The 21,948-nt window shown below is 41.3% G+C and overlaps 1 protein-coding gene across 1 annotated transcript in view; it reads right to left on the bottom strand.

Moving 5' to 3' along the window:
* Positions 1-21,948, bottom strand: part of MSH3 (mutS homolog 3) — an 81,969-nt gene that overhangs the window by 12,438 nt on the left and 47,583 nt on the right. The window contains exons 14-20 of the mRNA XM_033086431.1: positions 17,719-17,906; positions 14,274-14,442; positions 12,144-12,208; positions 10,820-10,936; positions 9,127-9,234; positions 7,529-7,640; positions 4,678-4,835 (exon numbers count right to left, since the gene is read on the bottom strand). Coding sequence (XP_032942322.1) covers positions 4,678-4,835; positions 7,529-7,640; positions 9,127-9,234; positions 10,820-10,936; positions 12,144-12,208; positions 14,274-14,442; positions 17,719-17,906 — 917 coding nt within the window. The remainder of the gene's footprint in view (positions 1-4,677; positions 4,836-7,528; positions 7,641-9,126; positions 9,235-10,819; positions 10,937-12,143; positions 12,209-14,273; positions 14,443-17,718; positions 17,907-21,948) is intronic.

Below are 21,948 nucleotides of genomic sequence, written 5' to 3'. Positions count from 1 at the left end.
TTGCAGATCAGAAAAGCAGACATTTTAATAAACCATACAGAAGAAAGTACTATGGCTTGTTTGACACATAACCTCTTCAGATGTCCAGAGTAATGAGGACTGAGGATTTTGTTTGGGTTTTGTTGTTGTTGTTGTTTTTTTGTGGTTTTTGGGGTTTCTTTTGGGGTTTTTTTGGGGTTTTTTTGGGGGTTTTTTTTGTTGTTTTGGGGTTTTTTTTGTTTTTTTTTCTTTTTATTTGCTTTGAAGAAACTCTCCATCTCTAAACTGTCCCACCTGAGCAGTGCACAGCAAGGGGAGTGCAGCCCCCAGCTGGCAGAACAGCACTGAATTCCCACTGTGAGGAAACATCCTGGCTGCTCTAGCAGCTCCCTAGAGATAAAAGGAGACTGAATCTCATCAGTGTCACCATCTAAGCCAGGTACATGGATAGGTAATGCCATTTCCTCTTCAACCTGGAATGCACAGTATGTTAAAAACACTCATGGTCACTCTGTGCAAGCTCTGGGGAGGCAGGAGCAGAGCTTTCCTCACTCCAGTTCTGCTTTTTGGAAAAGAAGGATTATCTGATGGGCACTTCTGGGGCGCCTCCAAGGCAGAGAGTCACACAGAGCCAGGCTCAGCTGGGGTGAAACACAGAATACCCTGAGCTGGAAGGGACCCATGGGATCATCAGTCACCCCAAAATCCCACCCTGGGCATCCCTGGCAGTGCTGCCCAAACTCTCCTGGAGCTCTGGGGCTGCGCCCATTCCCTGGGGAGCACCCTCTGGGGAAGAACCTTTCCCTAAACCCAGCCTAAACCCGCCTGGCCCAGCTCCAGCCCTTCCCTGTCCCAGAGCAGGAGCTGCAGCCCTGAGATGAAATTCCTCCATCATTTCAGTGCTCAGCTGTCCAAGCTCTTTGTGTTTTAATTGAACAAACAGCTTTTACACATGTTCAATACCGTTATACAACAGATTATCAAATACCAAAAGAGTGATGTAACTTCAGAGCTGGGACAGGCAGATCCAGGATTCCACCTGAGGGACTCTTTACAGGTAATACAGGCTAAAATTAAAAAACTTCCCTCCGTAGCCAAGGTGAGCAATCACCATCTGTCTCCACAACTTTTCCTTATATTTAGTGCAATCTGAAACAAGTACCTCCTAGCTGCAGACTCACCTTAAAAATACATTTAAATCATCTGTTACAAGGAGAAAATGCAGAAGAAAAGTTCTTTACACCTAAATACAGATGATGCAGCTCTCACAGGGCACTCTGTTAGCTCACACAATTGAAACTGCACCTTTAACAGCATTTCCAGCTTGGCTGGGATGAAGCCTCGCTGGAAGGTGTGGTCCCCTGTGCTAGCTCCTTGAAATAAGTGAAAATAGCTCTTGTTTCAACACAGGAAGGAAAACCCAGGCAGGTAAGTGCTCTAGGAAGGAAATTACTCTGTGCTTGCACCATCACCTGGCACTGGCAGGGGTTGTTCTTCTTTACAGGATTCTTTTTGAGGCAGTTTGATGTCCCAAAAAATTGATTCTCAAAGTCCTGAAGGCACTTGGTAACCCATACTGTTAATTAGCTTGTTTATTTGAGGATGTTTTGCCTTCAAAGTGCTCTAGCATTCTCCCCCTCCCTCCCAGTTTGGAACATGGACCCTCATGAGCAGCTCCACAGGAAGCAGGAAAAAGCCTCCTAGCAGTGGGAAGTTCTATCAAAAATTGATCAGAGGTCACTTTCTGAACACCCCACCTCCCAAGGGCATGATCAGGCCAGCAGAAATCTTGTCATTAATTCCTCCACACATGGATGGAACCCTTGCTTTGTGTCTCACACACACACAAACAGAATATTCATTTCAGTGCCTGAATGACTGTGTTAGAACTAACAGAAACTGAAGGTTGATTTTGGAGTAGAAAATGAGCCCATTTACTGCAAGGAGAAACTTGCATGGGAATTTTCAAACATCAGAGAATTAAACATCCAAATCCCATTAAAAGTCAGTGTAGATGGGATGTCAGCCTCATCAAAACCCTTCTCATTTTTTTAAATATAATGCCACTGAGTAAGTTAAAATTCTTTAAGAAAAGACTGCAAGAAAACATTATCCCTCATTGGAGAAGAGAAAAAAGAGGAAAATCCTGAGTCCTCCCCCGATCTGGGCTAGGCTCAGCACTGTCCCCTGTCTTATCTACAGGAATAAAGATTATTCCATCTTCACTCTACCTGTAAGCAATTCCTCTTGCATCTTTAAAAACATTTAATGTAATCCAGTGTTTAAAGTCAGTTTAGAGATGCCACCCTATACAAGCAGGATGTATCACAAGGAATAACCATAGTAGCAACCTTTCAATTTCCATGGAAACCCTACTTGGAAAACAAGACACAAATCCTGGGGACACAAATCCCTTAAACCTATATAAATTCACACTTGGAAGATGCAGTCTACAAAGCAGCAAAGGGACTGCAGGATGAAGCACCAGAAATGGGAAAGGGTAATCATGCAGAACTCTTGGAAATCCTCATGCACAGAACCCCTGATGGAGATCACTGACTGATCCCTTTGCTAATAAAAACAATAAAATCCACACAAAACCAAGCTGCAAAACAAAGCACAGAGGATGAAAACAAAACAAACAAACAAACAAAAAAAACCCTGCACAAAAACCAACTAACCAACCAAAACCAACCAAACAACAGACAAACAAGAAAAACAAACAAAAAACAGAAACAAAAACAAACACAAAAAATTGGGTGGGAGTGAAGAGAAAGTCTCTGCTCTCTTCCAGGTCATTCCCTGCCAGAGGAGACTACAGAGGAAAAGCTGAGGCTTTAGGAAAAAGCATTAAACCTCAAGCAGGATATAATAATGTGGCAGGTGATTTATTGATTCTTCTCTTGAACCAGGCATTAAAAACTATTTCAAGGGCAACTTCCTATTGCTGAGAAATTCCCTGAATGCAACACCACATTAGCCTGCCTGACAGACTTCCACAGTTTAAGACCTTTCCCAGAACCCTGAAAAAAAGCAAGACCTACCCCAAAAAAACCAAAAGAGAGGTGCCTTCTTCTTGGATGGTCTCTATATCTTGTGCAAAATCTGCTAAATTATTCCTTTTCTCCTTTTCTTTTTGTTACCTTTTCACTGATGTATGACCTATCTTAACAATGTATTATCAGTTTATTCCTGATTGATATTGAGTCAATTAGTTTACTCTTAATTGCTGGTGCAATTACAAGGATTTCAGTAATTCCTCCACATAACTCATCTGGTGTTTGACACATATCACATTAAATGAGAAATGACACATCCAGCTGAGCTTCCAAAACTCATACAGACAAGGAATAAAAAAAAAAAATTCAATCCTCCTGTGTTAGAATGTGACTGAGCTACAAATTACACAGTCTGAAACCTCAGAGAGTAAAAACCTCACTCTGTATCTGCTTGGCTGTGAGTCTGAAAGCTCAAGTTTTACCTTTGACCACACTACTTTACCGGAAAGGTTGTGAAAAGCACTTGGGTTTTATTCTAATGCAGAGAAAAGTGCAGTGGAATCAGGGAAATACACTGGGGAACAGGTGGAACACAGATAAAAACCCAATTTATTCTCTTTCAAGCAGGCACAAAACAAAAAGTCTCTCCCAATGACTGTGTCATATTTCTTAGCACTTTCTGCAGAAATCATCCTTTAGCAGTGACAGTCCAGGAAGAGCAGAGGGAAGTAGATATTCAGCTTGAGAGTCACTGATTTATGTGTGTACAATTAGAATTTAAGGAACTGTGAACCCAACTGAGGAACTCCAAGCTCAGCCACAAAGCACAGAGGAAGACAAAAATAATCTTCAAACGTTTAGTGACGCTGTGATGCTCCTCCTGTAATGCAAATTATATCCTGTGTACCTCTGTGCCCCCCAAAAATGCTCACCAGTCCATCACAGTGGGGAAAAAAGGGAAGCAGTTTGAATTTTCATCTCCAGTAACTTCTGGGAGGAGGACAGAAATGGTTTGCTAATTCAGCACTGATCTGCATCAAGGTGTGATTTCCTTTTGGAGCAATGGCAGGTGAGCAGAGGTTCTTGATTAAAAGTTACCTCTGGAATGCACGCTGGCATCACAGAACAGGAATTTCCAGAAACTCCAGCTTAGGCATTGATTGCTGTGAAACTTTTCATCACACATGATAATCCATCTCAAACACCACCAGTAACTTTGACTAATTAAGTATTAAAGAAAAATGGGGGGAAACAGGGCAATAAACTGGCAATATTAGATTATAAATGTACAGAGCTCACACTCTACTGATGTTTTATACAAATTGCTCAGCAAAATCTCAAGAACAAGACAGAGAAATGAACTGTCATAAAAGGACATCAAGTGAGGGGTGTGTTTAGGAGTACAGGAAGGAGATTGAGCACAGGATATAGGCAGCCCAAAACTTTCAGTCTGTAATATTGTGAGTACACACAGCAGAAAGTGTGACATGAATTTCAGAGGTGACAACATTAATTTTAGGGGAAACATTTGGCCACCACCCAGCAGCATCAATCTGGCTGAGGTTCCCGTTCAGGCAGGTAAGCTAGACACCTTTAAAATAAAAAATGAAACCCCAGGAACAAATTCTCAAGTTCTAAATGAAAAGTTAAATGACACTTTGATACACACACAGTAGCACTTCCAGCTTGGAGGGATTACCTGGTGAAAATTCCGTCCACAACTCCAATTGTGGCCTCTTCTGCAGGAACAAACGAGCCAATCTGTGCCATGACTGTGATCAGTGCCACCTGCTTGATGTAGGAGCTCTTCCCTCCCATGTTGGGCCCAGTTATTATCATCACCCTCTCACCATCTCCCTGGAAACACAAAACACTGGTGAAATGCATTGCCCTAAAAATTCTGGGGTGCATATGTGCTTGGGAGGATGCAGGACAGGTCTGCAGGGCTAAACATTCCATTTCCAGGTGAACAGCTCTCCTCCATTCTTGGAGCTCATCACATTCACCTCTCCAGATGCACCAAAACAAAAACAGTGAGGGGGAACCTCCCTGCTCTCCATCAAGGAGAAAAGGAACTTGGTTACCAGCATGGGAAGCAGTGAGGGATGCTGAGGGATGCAGGGCTGGGTGCCCAGAGCAGCTGTGGCTGCCCCTGGATCCCTGGAATGTCCAAGGCCAGGCTGGAGCAACCTGGGGCAGTGGGAAGTGGAGTGAGATCAGCTTTATGGTCCTTCCAACCCAAACCATTCTGGGATTCTGTGCAATTTCTCTGGAGGAACAGAGAGAATCATGAATTTACAGCACAGCCAGCACTGCCCAAACCTAGCTGAGGTTTGGCTTCCTCTCCAGTCTGAGTTCTCATTGTCAGATGGGAGGATTTGGTAGGCAGAGACCTGACCTAGATTTTACACTCTTCACTGCCTGTCTGGCTATGACAGAACATCCTGAGTGGCCACCACAAGCCAGGGAAACATTCCTGACTCTGGCAGCACAGATGCTGTGAGCAGACCCTGCCCAGCCTCCATCAGCGCCTCTCACCATTAAAACCAGACCCAAGAAAATTAAATCAGCTGCAAGAACTCAGCTCTAAGACTCCCCATGGTACTGCTATGTGTCTACAGCTCCAGAATGGAATTGTTGTCCTCCAGTGCAACTCAATGGCTGGTACAAAATTAAAATTTGTCTGTGAGCCTACAAAGCTTTCTCACAGCCTGAGCCCAGACTAAGTTATGCCAGGACAGCACACAGCCAGACTTTTCCACGGATGAGATGCCCAAGTGATGATCTAAACAGAAGGTAGCACTCACCTGGGTTTCATTCTGTGTGCAGGGACACACAGCAAAGGCAGACAGGACTGTCACTTGTGTTATTATCCAGGTATTAGAGAAGGCTCAGGACATCAGCATTTATTATATGTAAAATCTGACCAGCTTTTGTAAAAAACCTCATCCATGCAGAAGTCACATACAGAGAAAATGTAGAAAATGCCATTATTGGGAATAGAGGATTGGATGGAACAAAGGGCACCTGACTGTATGAGAACAAAACTCATAACATTCCAGTCTCCAAAGTGTGCTACTAACACTTTGTCAGGGCTCAGCACAACAGGATTTACAGATACTCAAACCCAGAAGGAGCTCACAAGCTCATCTGCTCGGATCCATGAATTTTTGGCATGTTTTGGTGTCTGTCCAGGCCCCCTCCAGCCACGCTGTGGGACTGATGGCTGCTCTGCCAGGGCTCTGGCTCTCAGAAAAAACATCTGCTCCAGAATCAGCCCAGAGAACCCCTCTGTCCTCACAGCTGATGCAGCCACAAGCCAGCATCCCACTGGAATTCAGGGCTGGGAGTTCTACAACAACCCACAAATGTCTGAGGGGGAGAGGGGGAATGGAAAAATAGCCTGTTTATTTCAGGGGACTAAAAAAAAAACACAACAAAAAACTCTTCCCCAAGTTAGATATTTGACAACATTTCAGCTGAAAACATGGCAGGAGATGTACTTTCCTGCTGATTCAAAAACAGCAGCTGAAAACTGGAGATGCTTTAATAAACTTTAATAAACTTTAATAAACTCCTACCAACCTCTCTCAAGAAACAGAGAACTCAAAGAACAGTGAGAGAAGAAGTGATTCTGCCCTGATCACTTGGTTTTCTAACACTCAGCACTTAGAAAGGCAGCATAAGAATGGGACTAAAGAGGGAAAAGTGATGATGACTCCTGAATGCTGGATTTGTTGGGAAGTGCCATCTGCAGCCTGTTTGGAGGTGACAAATAATTTTGAAAACATTCTCTGACGTATTACAAAATATCAGCATCATTGTTCAGTATGGAACAGCACTTAAAAATGTTCCCCAAGAAGTTCACACCAATCTGAATGCTGCTTTTACAGCAGATGTCTCATACCTCTCCTACATTTACTGTACAAAGAGGCAGAGACACCTCGGAGGTAAGTTGTGAGGAAATCTTTTATATTCATTAAGAACAGATATTTAATATTTATAAAAGTATATGGAGAGATAAATATTTAATGAAACACTTCAAACAGGAATGTAATTTAAAAGAGAGATTTTAGTTTAGCAGGAAGAAAAAAAGCTGTATGACACTAATATTTCCATAAAGAAAGGAAACTGCACAGTCCAGAAATGCATTAAAAAATAAAATAATTAATCTGAAAAACTGAACCTGTAATGTGTATTTTTCATATGAAAAAATTCCTAAATCTAGGTAGAGTTGCAGAGTCCCTACCACGACAGTGTTAGAAAAAATTTTGATTATTCGTTGTTTTTTTTTAATAAATAGCCATCTGATTGAAACACACAGTTTCCTAATTTTGAGATTACTTTTCTTGGCTTTACACCCTGAGACTGAGCAAGGCAGTGCAGCCAGCACAGCGAGGAGTGAGCAGGGGCACAGAGCAGATGTGGTGACATCTAGCAACACCTCTCTGAAATGCAGCCTGCTGATTTACAGCGCTCGTTCCAGCCAGGCAGCCCAGCCCAGCTCCCTCCCTGGTGGCTCTGGGGCTCTCCCAGCTCTGGGCACTCACTGAGAGGCTGGTGGTGTTTGGGACATACTGGTCCTGCTCCCCCAGCAGCACGTCGATCACAGGGTGCCTCCCGTTCCTGATGACGATTTCGCGGTTGTCGCGCACAGCCGGTCTGCAAAAAGGAAATTAATGTCAGAGCTCTTGGTCTCACTGATTAGGTGAGACTGCTGTAACTGAATCCTGCAGGATGAGGTAGGTTTTCGTGGAAAAAAATATGAGTAACAGCAACTAATTACTGCCATCAAGTATTTTCTGAAGAAAATTTTTTCTGAAGAATACTTTCTCTGAGAAAAGTATTTGGAATAATAAAGGCACAGAATTTTAGGACTGGAAATTAAACAGCTCTTTGGGTGGGCTTCAAAGGGAAGATGTGGGGAGTAGGATTTTTCCTGGGATGAACAATGATAATGCAATTTAAAAGGAAAATGGAAATCAAATCAATGTCCTCTTACAGACACAAACATTGGTGAAAGAGGTACAAACTGAAAATGGTGTGGGGGGTTCGCACAAAGATAATTCCAAGGGTTGTACAGCTGAGAAAAAACCAATATATGGACAGTCTTAGGCCTTGAACCACCTCTTAACAGCATTCCTAAAACTTAAATTCACTTGAAGTCTGCAGAGTGGACAGTCCAGCAGCAGATGGGGATCCCTGGAGATCCCATCCCTTTACAGCTCCACTTCTCTGCTGAGAGCCCTGAGGAATTGTCTGTGCCAAGGAGGAGCAAGAGGGGCTCACCTCTTTCCAGCCCCTCTGTCCTCACAAACCCAAAAACATTCCTCCAAAATAACAGGGAAGTCCAGCCCCTCCTGCAGCAGCTCTCCAGAATTAATTATTGACACCTTCCCTGCAGCTGAGGTTTCACTGAGAAGACTCCTTCCTGCTAGTTTATAAGCTCTAAGCCACTCTAAAATTCAGTGAATTATTTAGATTCTGCACAGTGAATTAATCAGATTTCAGTTTGTTTCCTCATCTGAGTACACCAAAATAAGTGAGCAATTATTTTCAAAGAGATTTTGGCAGAGAGACACACGAGATCCCAGGAGCCCAGAAGTGATCAATGTTATTTTAATGATGTATCAAAGCAGAAGTGTTTGCAAGTGGATTTCTCTCCATCCCCCTAACTGTGTGTGGGTCTGGGGCAGAGGCAGCAGCAGCTGAGGAATCACCACTGCTCTGCAAGCTGGAACTAATATTTACCTATTAATTACCTGAGATACACCTCTCAAACATACCTGAAAGATCCCATAAACTCAGACCTTGCTGAGACTAAAAACCAATTTATTTTTTTTTTAAAGACAGAAAAACGTCCATGCAAAGTCCACCATATATTTGTGTGTAAGCAAGACATCATCTCCTAGACTCAGGTTAAACAACAAACATTAGGATGTCAAATCTGAGCTCTGCAATGTTTACAGATTTGCATTAAGTCCAGAAGCGTCGCTCTGCAAAATCAGATTAAGTTGAAACTACTGTAAACAATTTAAATAGTGTTCTTTTATCATGGCACACATATTAAAATGTGATTTATTTTAAATAACCTGTTGTAATTCCATACAAAATCCTACGTAAAAATTAAGAATTAAAAATTGATTACCTGCAGTACTCTCCTTGTTTGGCCACCTGGGCCAATGAGAACAGGCAGTCCACAGTTGCTAGGTGACAAATGGCTTTAGACACGGGGTGATAATGTTCACTGAAATGGCTGCATCAAAACAGGGAAAAGTTACACAGAAAGAGGGGAAGAAATAGTTCTGTGCAAATACAAAAGGACTGCCAGAATGCACCCCAGGCAAGCTCCTCACAGGGCTCTTTAAATCACTCTGGGTCCAAAAATCCCAGCAGTGCAACAGATAAAAGATGAGGACCTTGACTGAGTTCCACTCTAACAGTGAATTATTTTTAAGCACAGAAAATCAGGAAAAATTAAATTCATTAGACAGTTCCTAAAAGGTCAGCAGTTGATCCCTGCTGCCTAAATTAGGTGTACAGAAATGCCACAATTTATCAGAATTTCTACAGAATACCAGCAGTTGAATCCCAACTGTTGATTCAGCCTCAACCATAAGTTATAGTCAAAAAGGAACCAAACTAAGAGTGTCTGAACACAGGAGCTGTCTAAAATTTCAAAGAATTATGGTACCTACAACAGAATTCATTTTCACTTTATGGTGCTGCTTCCCCAGTGCAATAATGGCATTATCAAGAGAACAGAGTTTTCAGTGGGGTTCTTTCCTCTGGAAATTCCTCTGGAGTTTCTTTTTTCCCTCTCTGCTAGCCTCAAAGCTACACTATAAAATATAAAACCAGCAGGGGAGCAAAATTTAATAAACAAAGACATAAATGAATGGAGGGGTGGGAGAGAAGAGCACTTTCCTACACACAGGTCTTTGCTTTTTGTCTGCTGCACTCCTACAACACCACTGGGAGCAGACAGGGGGAACATGGAGAGGGCTGGTTTATAGCCCTGCAAAGGAAGCACAGCTGGGGGAGTGTGAGTTGGAATGTTCTTCCAGTTTCTGCTCCATTTTCAGAACTTCTGGGCTCCTGATGGGAAGGAAATCCAGTGAGACAACTCGTTAAGTTCTTGCAAAACTATCACTGCATGGCAAGAGGAATGATTTCAGTGGCTCTGAAACTCATGCAAGTAAAAAATAACAGATACACAGGTAACTGACAAACTAAAGGCATCCAGAAGTTCAGGAAGTATTTTTTAAACTCCCTTCTTAAAGATTCTTTGTCTAAAGAGGCAAATAACCCGACTGAAAACTGTGATCTCAGATAAACATGTGCCAGATGTGAGGGACAATAAAACTCCCAGTACTTTCTAGCAAACTCTCACAGTCAGGGCAGGACATGAAATATAAAAAATAATACAACTACTATGTAATATTAGTAAGCAATATAATAAAAGGATTGAAATCAACGAGATTCAGCTTCACTCAGAGTCAGCTGTACTTTCAGACTGGTAATATGGGAAACACCTTGTATACTTCATATACTTGTATACCTTATTTTCACCTGAATTTTAAAGCACAAAGACATGACTGCTGGTCTCAGGACCCGGGCTCAGATGGTTTAAAATGGTTTAGAATGGTTTAAAATGGTTTAAAATGGTTTAAAATGGTTTAAAATGGTTTATAACGAAGACCAGCATTTTAACCGCGTACCGAGTTAACCGTTACCGTATCTATAAAATACAAATAAATACATAAAAAACAGGTGAAATATCTTTCTGAAAGGGGCGTTTTGGAGGTGCTGTGTGGGAGCTGTCAGGCTGGTGCACTCACTCCAGGAAGCTGAGCCACTCTGCACTGCAGTGGAGGGCGAGCTGCTCGCGGAGCTGCTGCAGGACGCGGTAGGAGTCGGTGACGAACGGCGAGTGGAAGCGGCTGACAGCTTTGGTGCTGCACAGGAGAGACACACAGAGGGCTGCTTGGGAATCAGGCTCACCAGGCAACCAGCTGCACCAGCCACACGCAGAACTGGGCTGGTTTTGCTCATCTCTGCCAGGCTGGGTGTTTTCCAGAGCTGTCCCGCTGCGGCAGCACACCCCGCTGAGCCCAGTGACCTCTGCTGGGATGGAGGGGTGCCCACTCAGGAGGCCACTCAGGAGCCTCTGGAATTATCACCCAGCTGTGCACCTCTCACAAAACTGCTCAGCAAGAGCTGCCCAAGTGTGTGAGAGGTTGGTGCACAATGAACCAGACAAAAATTAATTCGCTGCGGAGAGAACTCCATGATAAAAGCCTGGAATAAACACAGTTGTTATAGATTGTCTTGCTAGCTCTCACTTGAGATGCTTGCTGTTTATTTATGTATTTTCATTAAGGACTCAATTTGGCATATCCAGGCATTCTTGTGCAGAATCCAGATTAGCAGTAATTTGTTCACCATGTTAATTCTGTCTGATCTGTGCACTTCTGAGTATTAAGAGAAGTTTAATTAAAACTGAATTGAGTGTTAATTCTTGCATAAGTGAACAGAGCATCACAACAGAGTTCAGCTTGGTGAGAGATGTCTGAGCTCACAGATTACACACTGGGGCTTGTAGAGAATTCAGCACTTGCAGGAAATTGTAACTTCCAGGTACTCAAGCCATTCAAATCATAAATCAAATGACTGAAAAGAAAAAAAGCCAACTACATAAATCAGTTAATCTGTGTTTCACCTGCTGGAAAATTATCCAAAATCAAGCTTACAAGTATACCAAAGTAAGCAGAACTGGTCTGTTTGAGGATATGTATAGGCAGATGTTTGCACAGCTACTTTAATTTTTCTGAATAAAACAGGAACAATCAAAACTGTAGGAAGGATTTGTATGTGCAAGCTGCACACAACTGAATCAAGGCCACAGATCTGACACAGTGCACAGACCTTGATGGACTGAGTGTGTAAAAACAAATGTTGTAACAAATCTACTTTTCTCAGTTTTGTTTGCTGCTTTTTTTAATTTTAAGTAGTAGATTTAGTTGGGTTTTCAGCTGAAAAAAACCCCAACAAACCTTAAGACATGGGACAATGAGAATGTGTATGTAATTAATTATAACACCAAAATACCTTGTTTTTTCTTCTATACTAAAACATAAAAAATTGCAAAGGTATTTTACATACCTACTAACCATCACCCAGTCAGATGGCACACATGATTTATGGGAATTCTTGACTTCTATCAAAAACTGAAAGAAGAGAAATGCAATGTTACACACAATGGGAAGTCAGGAAGACAGAGAATCAGAATCACCATTTACCCAGAAACATCAGAGGGAAACCACAACGAGCCTGAAGACAACGAGCAGGCTGGAAGGCAATGTTCCTTTCCCCCCAAAAAGAGCTGGGTTCTGACACACACAACCCTCCTGCACCCACAGAAGTGTGCCTCAGTGAGTGGGGGTCAGGCAAGGAGGCACAGGGACAACCAGCAGCAGTGTCAAGATGCTCAGTGCAGTGAAATTCGTGTGACGTGTTTATTTTGTATGATTCATGTCAGCTATCCTTGTAACAATAGCCTGAGGTCCTGCATGTCACAGAGTTGAGGCATTCTCACGTCACAGAATTCAGCTGGAAAACACATTTCCTGCAGAGATTAGGTTAACATAGAACCTGACCACATTTACACAAAGCCACAAGAGCCATGTCTGGGCAAAACTTCTCCATTGCAGCTAATAAGATTTAGATAGAAACTTCCAGAAGAGCCAGCAGTCATCCTCGAGAACAAACAAGGATAACAATCCTAACACAAGAACAGAGCAAGGACAGGGTGCACTAATTCTTCATTCCCCCAGAACACTTGCAAGTCATTTCTCTGTTGTGAAGGAGAATTTTGAATTTTACATCTATCAGGGTGCTACAAGAAGAAGATACCACACAGATCTAAGGAAGAAAGAGCTCAAAATCAAACAAATTCTGTTCTGGTCCTGTGTGCTATTCCTCCCAGCCAATTGAGTTTCCATTACTTCCATTCCTCTGGTATCTTTCTTTCCCATATTCCCTGACCCCTCTCTGCTGCCTCTTTTGGTGTCTGTTAAACACTCACACCAGAAGCCCTGGAATAAGAGCCATCCTATCCCCCACTCTCCTTTCATCAGGGCACCCAGGCACCTCTCTGTCTGCAGAGGTTTCTGAGCTGTGCCCTGCTACAAAGGGCTGCTCTCTGACACGTTTTCAGCACTTCCTGGGATGCTCTGCTCTCTTTGATCAGTTCCTCTCTTTTCCTTTACTTCACACAGATGGCAGCTGTCATTAACCCAGCTTCCCTGAGAGAAACCTTTCAGATCCTGCTCTTCCCTGACTCAGACAGTACTCAAACACACTTTTACACTTTTCCCCTGGATTTCAGCCTCTGTGCTGACAGCCCACCTGACTCCTGGGCAGCGTGTTTCCTGTTCCCAACAGGAACATCCACTTCAATCTTTACCAAGGCTGCTGTCTCTAACTCAACCCTTCCCTCCTTCTCACCAGCATCTATCTGCTCCCTCCTGTGCCCCTTGAGAAAGAATTCCAATTCCAGCCCCTTCCCTCCCTGTCCTCACCCACTCCTCTCTTCTTCTCACAGCTCTCTCTCAGTTTCCTCCCTCCTTTCTTTCCCTAGTTTTCTGCAGAGTTTTGCCCAGCTCCCTGCTCTCAGTTCAGGACAACGCTGAGCAGTGCCACCTCAGTGCCCCTTCCAGTTTCCCCACAAACGTGGCAGGGTCTGTTGTCTCTGTTTTCCACCTCTCAGCTCGCTGGATCACGTCCCTGCCCACACTTGTACAAAAGCTCCAGCCCAGAACACCATTTCCGAGAATTAGAAGTAAAACAACACTCATCATTCTTTAATGCTGTTCCCTCTTCTCTCCCATCTTTCAAATTACACTCTGACTCAGTACTTAGAAATCCTTTCACCATTCTTCAAATTAACCAAATGCTGTGCTTCCTGGTTCTCTGAGAGTATTCCAGTGCTTAATAGCCATACAATTAACCTTGGGAGTCCGTGTTTTTACGCAGGCGGGAGAGCGAGGCACTGCTGAACCAAACTCAACTGCACTAATGTGTTTCTATTATTTAAGTCACCCAAGTGATTGACTTCACAAATAAAGGAGTCACACACGGCAAGAAAGCTGCTCTTCAAAGTTGCACAAAGGATTGTAGTCAAATGCCCTCATGAAGCAGCACACTCAGTGAATAGAGCTCCAGCCAGGTCCTGCTTTTAAGCTATTTTCCAGGCAAGATGGGTACAGTCATATTTAATAAACCCCACAGTACCTCTTGACCTGACACTGTAACATACTCTGCAGAAGGGTTCTTGATCTGTTTGCGAATATCCGGCAGATGCAATTGGATTTTAGAAAGCACGTCCTGGATCTCCTCCTTCTTCTTTCGGATGGCAGGGAAGTCTGTGAGGTCCTTGAACAGCTGTGTTTTATCTCCAGCCCTATCCAGGAGAAATGCAAAGGTGAAATAATGGTAAAAACAAGAGATATACCTCAGCTGCACCCATCCTAATTTAGCAATTTTTATTTGTTACTTATTTATTTATATTTTATTTACCTATAATATTTATTATTGACAATGGGCTGTGCTGTGACCAAGCACCTGAAAATCTGTATTCAGAGGGGAATTAAGCTAAAGTTCAAATAAGCAAATAAAAAACTATAAATAAATTGAATAAGTAAATAAATAAATAAATAAATAAATAAATAAGTGAATTAATTATAATAATAAGTAATATGATAAGTAAATCAGTAAGTAAATATATGTCAATAAAAATATATATATTTATTATATGTTCATAATATTTATAATTTATATACTTATAATTTATATTTATATTATATTATTTATATATAATATATATAATATATTATATACATTATATTATATTATATTACATTATATTACATTATATTATACATTATTATATTATATTATATATTATAAATATATGTCAATAATAATTATTATAAGTATTATAAATATTTAAATATTATAAATATATAAGTATTGAATTATAGTTTATAAATATAAATAATATTATATAAATAATATAATAATATATATAATGTATATAATATATATAATATATATTATATATAAATAATATAATATAAATATAAATTATAAGTATATAAATTATAAATATTATAAATATATAATTAATATATATATTTTTTATTGACATATATTTACTTACTGATTAACTTATCATATTACTTATTATTATAATTAATTCACTTATTTATTTATTTATTTACTTATTTATTTATTTACTTATTCAATTTATTTATAGTTTTTTATTTGCTTATTTGAACTTTAGCTCAATTCCCCTCTGAATACAGATTTTCAGGTGCTTGGTCACAGCACAGCCCATTTACTGAAAGCTGCTGTACTCCTGACAGGAACAGAAAGGCATTTTGTACACAGAGCACCCTCACTGCAGCTAAATGTGAAACTTTAGGTAATTTCTGCACGCCATGAACACAGATTTTTGGCACATTTGGCCAAATTTGGGCACTCTTTTGTAAGGATTGCATGGAAAAAATCCCCTCCCTCAAGGCCCTCATCAAAGCAGAATGCCATCAGTATTTTTCCCAGAGCAGCTTCCTTCTTTTGTCCAGAAAAGATTACCCAGAATACATTTAAGTACATGCAAAACAATGCCCTTTTCTAATTTCAGTGCCAGAAAAAATGACAGAACTGTTTTGGCAGCTCTAGCTCAGCTCAGGACTGAAACCTGAAACAAGCAATGCCATGCAAATGGTTAAACCTGGGAAGCTGAACCAACAGCAATTGAAAATACAGCTGTCAACAGAAATAACAAAAATCCAACTTACCCCAGTCAGTATCAGGCAAACAACAAAAAGCAGTATGATCTAAGTTAATTGCAATATAACTTTGCATTTTAGAGCCAATACAGAACTCTGCAAGTTAATTATATAACTACCTCGAAAACTAATAAAAGGAGAGCAAATAATTAGCCAACTGAAAGCATTATAACATGGAAGCAATAAAAAAATCTAATATTCTACTTACTCCACTACCCCTCTGCCTGCAAATGGAGCTACAGCTGGAGCCAGTGGCCAGGCAGGTAGCACAGAGCTGTGCTTTGGCTCTGCACTCCATCGTGGCTGGGATTGCATAAGTGACACTGAGGATGCCATTTCAAAGCACAACACTAATTTTTAGAAACGATTCTGTGCTAATTAGGCCAGTTTCCATGGGAATGCAAGGCAAAAAAAAAAAAAAAATAAAAATCACTAGTAGCCAGCAGCTGACTGTGAAGAGTGCCACAGCGATGTGATGCCTACAAAAAAATTTAATGTTGACAGTTTCAAAAATACAAACCCCAAAATCTCAAACTCCCTGTTAAAAAAAAAACCCAAAAAATCCTGGAGCAAAGGGATCCTTTTGAGAACAATGCCAGGATTTCAGGATTTCATCCACACCTCACAACAAAAATAACATGTGATGCAGTCTGTGCACAAGTGTGTGTGCAAGGATGGATGTGAGTACAAGCCATGAATTTGATGAAATAAATTTTTTTGAGTAAAAATAACACTGCTACATATGTTTGATATACATAAAGGCCAGAAAGCAAGTTGGTTTAAACACCCTGAATAAATGTAAATACAACACACCCATTCCACAGATCATTTATATCCTGTGTACTATTCCAGCCATGGTTAGCACAGTGACAGAAGAAAACACCCCATGTTTTGAACCTACCTACAGCAAATCTGGCATGTTTTAGATACAGTCTGCTTTGGCACAAACTGCCACAACTATAATTGGGCACCAGGCATCAGCAGAAATCTCATAATCCCACCTTGCCAATGGGCAGAGGAAATCCTTCTGCCCCTCTCAACTTCTAAATTTACACACCTTGGGCCCATTTCTAAATCAGAAGCAAATAAAATAAAGTCCCAGGCTTTGACTCGTAGATTTGTTCAATCTCAGTTTGGGAAAAGATAAAAAATGTTTTCTAAATAAAGTGGATGTTTATTTTCAGTCTGCTCTGAATATAAAAGTTAAGACTGTGCTGCCTCCATATAAAAACACACTAAACTCTTTGCCACAGAAAAGAATCCAGGGATAACAGTGGAGGCAGCAGCTCTTCAGAGCAAACAATACACAGCAAATTATTTAAAGATATTCTCCAATAGAATGCATAGTAATTCCAACTTAGCATCCTCTGCAAATGTCTTTTTTTTCTTCATGATTGGACAAAAATGCTGTCCAACAATTTTGGACAACAATGGACATAATTAAGACAGAAAAGGGCAGACAGCTTTGATGAATTCTTACAAAAACAGTGGAAGGCAGACTGTTGACAGCAGAGGTGCCCCTCTGCTGAAGGTCAAGCCTCTCTTCAAAAGAAATAACTTCTCTTAAAAAAAATAAATTAAGAAGCTGTTAAACAAATTAACGTCATGCAAGACATATCTTCCCGTAAATTCATCACCCAAAACAGGTGAGACTCTTTCAAAAAATCATTTAGGCCAAATGCTCCCTCACTTCGTTTAACTTTTAAAAAAATAATGTAAGCTATAGGTAATAACAACTTCTGCTTTAACTGACAGGAATTGTGCACACATAAATATGAAATAAAAAACATAAAACTGAGGTGTATTAAACCATAATTTGCATAGCTGAACACATTTGGTCAGAAAGCCTATGGGGCACAGAAGAATCGTGTATTTTCTCTACTCACTTGGCTGCTTCTTCATTAAGGACCTTCAAATACTGTTTCACTGGAGAGAGAAGGTCTGGGATTTCCAACAGTGCATTTTTTAACAGAGGAGATCTCACGTGAGAATGGATGACTGGGACCAGAGCTTGGATTTCCAGGTCCAGGCGAGACAGGGTGCTGACTATCAAGAAGAATTCCTGGGTGGAGCACTGGGAAGGGAAGCAAAGTCTGAATCATTACAGTGCAACACATTTTCACTAACAGGTTATTTTGCTTTTCCAAAAAACAGGACGCAAATTAAATGCATGGACAGTAATACAGCAGCCCCATTAATTAGGGAGATTAATTAATCACACCAATTGTCTCAAGCCTTGTCCTCAGGAATTTGTCAAGAGTTGATCTCCAGTGCTGCTGTTGCTGGGGGCAGGGATGCATAAAAGAGCAGAAAAAGGGGAAATAAGAAAATAAGCAGGTTGGGTGTCTCAGGCTGCAATACAGGATGTGACCAAAAGCTTGTATTCTGTCACCATCAGTTAAACCAGCTGGGGCAGTGATCCTGATCCCTGTGGGATATCTCCTGTTAATGGCCAGCTGTTAAACCAGCTGGGGCAGTGTTCTTTATCTCTCCACAGCCCATCCTCCCTCCAGGAGATCTCTCCTGTCCATGGCCACTGAGTCCCAGGGCATGGCTGATAAAATTCCATCATCCCATGGGGAGATGCTCCAGCCAGGAGAGGAGCCAAGCATTTCCTACCCTGATCAAATCTGAGATTTGGAACATCAGAGCAGCCTTTCCCACTGGATCCCAGAGGAAAACCAGACCCTTCCACATCATCCCTGGAGTTTGGGAGGAAACTGCACCTTGTACAGGAGCACTGCTCCAGCTGAGCCACATCTGTCACTGCAGGAGGATGCAGCCACCATGGGATGGGACTGCTGCCAACACCCTGCCTGACGGGTGTCAGGCTGTACTCTGACTGTGTCAGGGTTTGGGGTTTGTTCTTTGTAGTGCTGTATTTCTATTTTAATTTCCCTAGTGAAGAACTGTTATTCCTAATTCCCATATCTTTGCCTGAGAGCCCCTCGATTTCAAAATTATAATAATTTGGAGGGAGGGGGTTTCCATTCTCCATTTCAAAGAAAAGCTCCTGCCTTTCTCAGCAGACACCTGTCCTCCAAAATAAAACATTTGGTGATTTCAGGAGCACCACACCTTGTCCTCAAGGTCCTGTCAGTGCTGCCCTGGCAGGACAGGGCTGGAAAATCAAGGACAGGCACAAGAGAATGGGAACAAGAACAAGGAAGAAGAGAAAGCAGAGAAAGGAAAATCCAGCACTGTGTAAAAAACCCCAAACCTGTGTAAAATGCTAGTAGCTCTGTGTGAGGAGGGACAGAGGACACACCAGCACAGAGCAGGAGCACGCTGGCTGCCCTTAAAGCAGCTCCTCACCAAAAGCTCCAGCTTCAAAAGAAAATCCCCTCTCCCTTTCTGAACCACCCACTAACCTGTGACGTGGTTCAGGCACTTTTTTTAGCAGTTTGTCACCTTCAGCTCCTCTCCAGGAAGGGCTGTTCAGGCAGGTGCTCCCCACCTGGATCAATTCCCTCTGCACATTCCCAGTGCCCAGGGAGGCAGTGCTGGCTCTGCAATGCTCTGAGCAGCCCTGGGTTTGCACTTGTGCTGCACCTCAGCACATGGAAACCCAGCCCTAAGGACCCTCCGTGCTCCCAAACCCCACCAACCCAGTCACACTCCCAGGACATTTTCCAGAAAGTCTAGAAAAGGTTTTCCATAAATAATTATGCTGGTATTTTTTAATATTTTACTGATCTGTACAAACATTCCTCCTTTAGCCATCTGAAATTCTCCTATCAGTCAACAGACAATGCTGAAAGAAAACCAGTTTATTTTCCTCACCTGAGGATGCAAGGAAGGCAGTAGGACATAACATATTCTTTGTCTGCCACATCTTTCTGGCTTTTAGGGTTTTTTTTTCCTCTTCTACCACAGCAACCTAGAATTTAATTTCTGGACAGGACTGTATGGTGATCAGCACAGCACTGCTCACAGAAGAGGCAGCTGGAGTGAATCACTATTTCATACAACACATCTACATTTTGGTCATCCTTCCCCTTTCAATTTCTCCCCAAAATAATTTTTTTTTTTTCCTTTCCACACTGAAATGCAAGAACTAAGGCAATTCTCATTTATTACACTGCAGTTATTCCCAAGGAACGTCTGTACCCAAACAGAGCATCAAGTATTATCCAAAATGCAATTTAACCACAGTTAGGAATTCAGGAGGGCCACAAAAACTGCACCCAGAATGTTTCTGGAAAACCTAACCTCATCTATTTTACAGAACCACAGAGTTCTGTGGGACAGAGCAGACCCAATAGGAGGTTTCCCTGAAAATGCTCCAATTTTTCTGTGTTATTTTTTTTTTTCTGCTCTCAGCCCCATATGTCCCAAGACACTGTGTGCTTACCACTAATCCATAATGCAACAACTGTAAAAGTGTTATCAGACAGCACAATTTTCCTGTCCATTAAATTAATCCAAATATCTCAAGTTCTACTCTTTTGTATTACACTAACTGAACTGTTTCTTTGCTGCTAACACCCTTCAAATACCTCTAAGCCTTCTGTTCTCCTTTAATCACCAACTTAACAAAAAAAAAAGGTATTTCAGTCTTGTTTCATAAATTATCTATTATTCTGCCTCATGAAAACTTTGGGTACAGGTGAGGACACCTGGCTGAGGTGTTTGCCAGCAAGGGTGTGAGGATGGCGAGGCTCAGGCTGGATTTCAAGGCACCTAAAACAACTCTGGAAGCGATGACATTTGTCAGAGGATGGTTAATAAACATGCCTAGGATCCTCACAGCAGCTCTGATGGCCTACAGGACACTTTAGGAGCCACCTAATGAGTTAAAACCTGTTTGATTCTGTGATTGCAGACCTTTGGGAAAGAGAAATTCAGCGTGTTTTCCTGCAAACAACCTTATTAAACAGTGTGCCCAAGAATGTGCTTATTCAGAGTGCTCCTGTTCCTCCTTCTCCATTTCAGTAACACTGCAGGACTCTGCATCTAAAATTTAATGTCTCCACTACAGAAATAATTTAATAAGCAAAGATAACTTGGAACAAATAACTCTAAAAATCTGGGCTCCATTACAGTGGGACTGATTCCACTCAAATCCTAGGTAAGCTTTTAAAATACAGTAAGAATTGTTTACATAAATCAGGATTAACAGCCTTGCATTCGCAAAAGATTCTCACAAGCTTATGCAATGCTGTTTCTGAAGTCTGCTTTTGAGGTGACACCAGTGACAGCCAAAACTTCTCTGGCACTGGAGAAACAACCTCAGAGTTGACAGTGATGCCAAGCAAGAGTTTCAACCAGCAGTTTGTCAAACTTTCCTGAAAATGGGAGCAGGGAAGATCACAGAGATCTAACACCCTCTCAGCAACACTGACAGCAATTCAGCCTGTTTGCATTACTGGAATTGTTTCCAACAGAGAGCCACAGCTGACAGCCACTAACCACTTGCTCCAAGTTGAAAGCATTTCAAATTAAAAAATAAAAAAGGGTGTCTAAATGCAGTATACATTTATCACTCCTTTCAAATTGTAATACCCACCTTTATCTCTTTAGCATAGGGAGCAGACTTTGGTTCAGGAAAAATAAGGTATTTAATTTTAAGACTATTAAGTCCCCCTTGTTATGACTTTGTATTAATCAGCTTAATGGGGAACAGTTTGCTCAAATCAGCATTTAGCACTGCAAACCTAAAAATACGTGTCATGCAGACTCTTTAAAAGATTAAAAGTGTAGTATGAGCAAGATGTGCATGATATTACCACAGCAGGAAAAAAAAGAATAAATAATATAAGGTATGTGTTAGCTGAAGTCAAAAGATTATCATATGGGGAAAATCAAGTCAGAACTCACTGAAATTATGTCCTACTACACGGTGGTAAGGTTTGATTACTGCTCTCACTCTTTAGGTAAACAGCTCCCCTCTAATCTGTTTTGTACATTGAATGGCCAATTGTTATGATAATTCCCTTCGTGACTGTGCTTTAGTGAAAAAATAATGTTTATTGAGCAAAGGGTACAAACAAGATAAACACTTATGGGTTGAGCCTGTATAAATATTTATCTTCTGAAACACACTGGAAACACAGGCATGGAAACAGCAAGAAACACCAGGCTGGCCCTGCAGGACACATTTCTAGAAGTACAAA

The sequence above is a fragment of the Catharus ustulatus genome, assembly GCF_009819885.2.
Source record: "Catharus ustulatus isolate bCatUst1 chromosome Z unlocalized genomic scaffold, bCatUst1.pri.v2 scaffold_26_arrow_ctg1, whole genome shotgun sequence".
NCBI lineage: Eukaryota > Metazoa > Chordata > Aves > Passeriformes > Turdidae > Catharus > Catharus ustulatus.
This window is presented reverse-complemented; position numbering and strand designations above follow the sequence as displayed.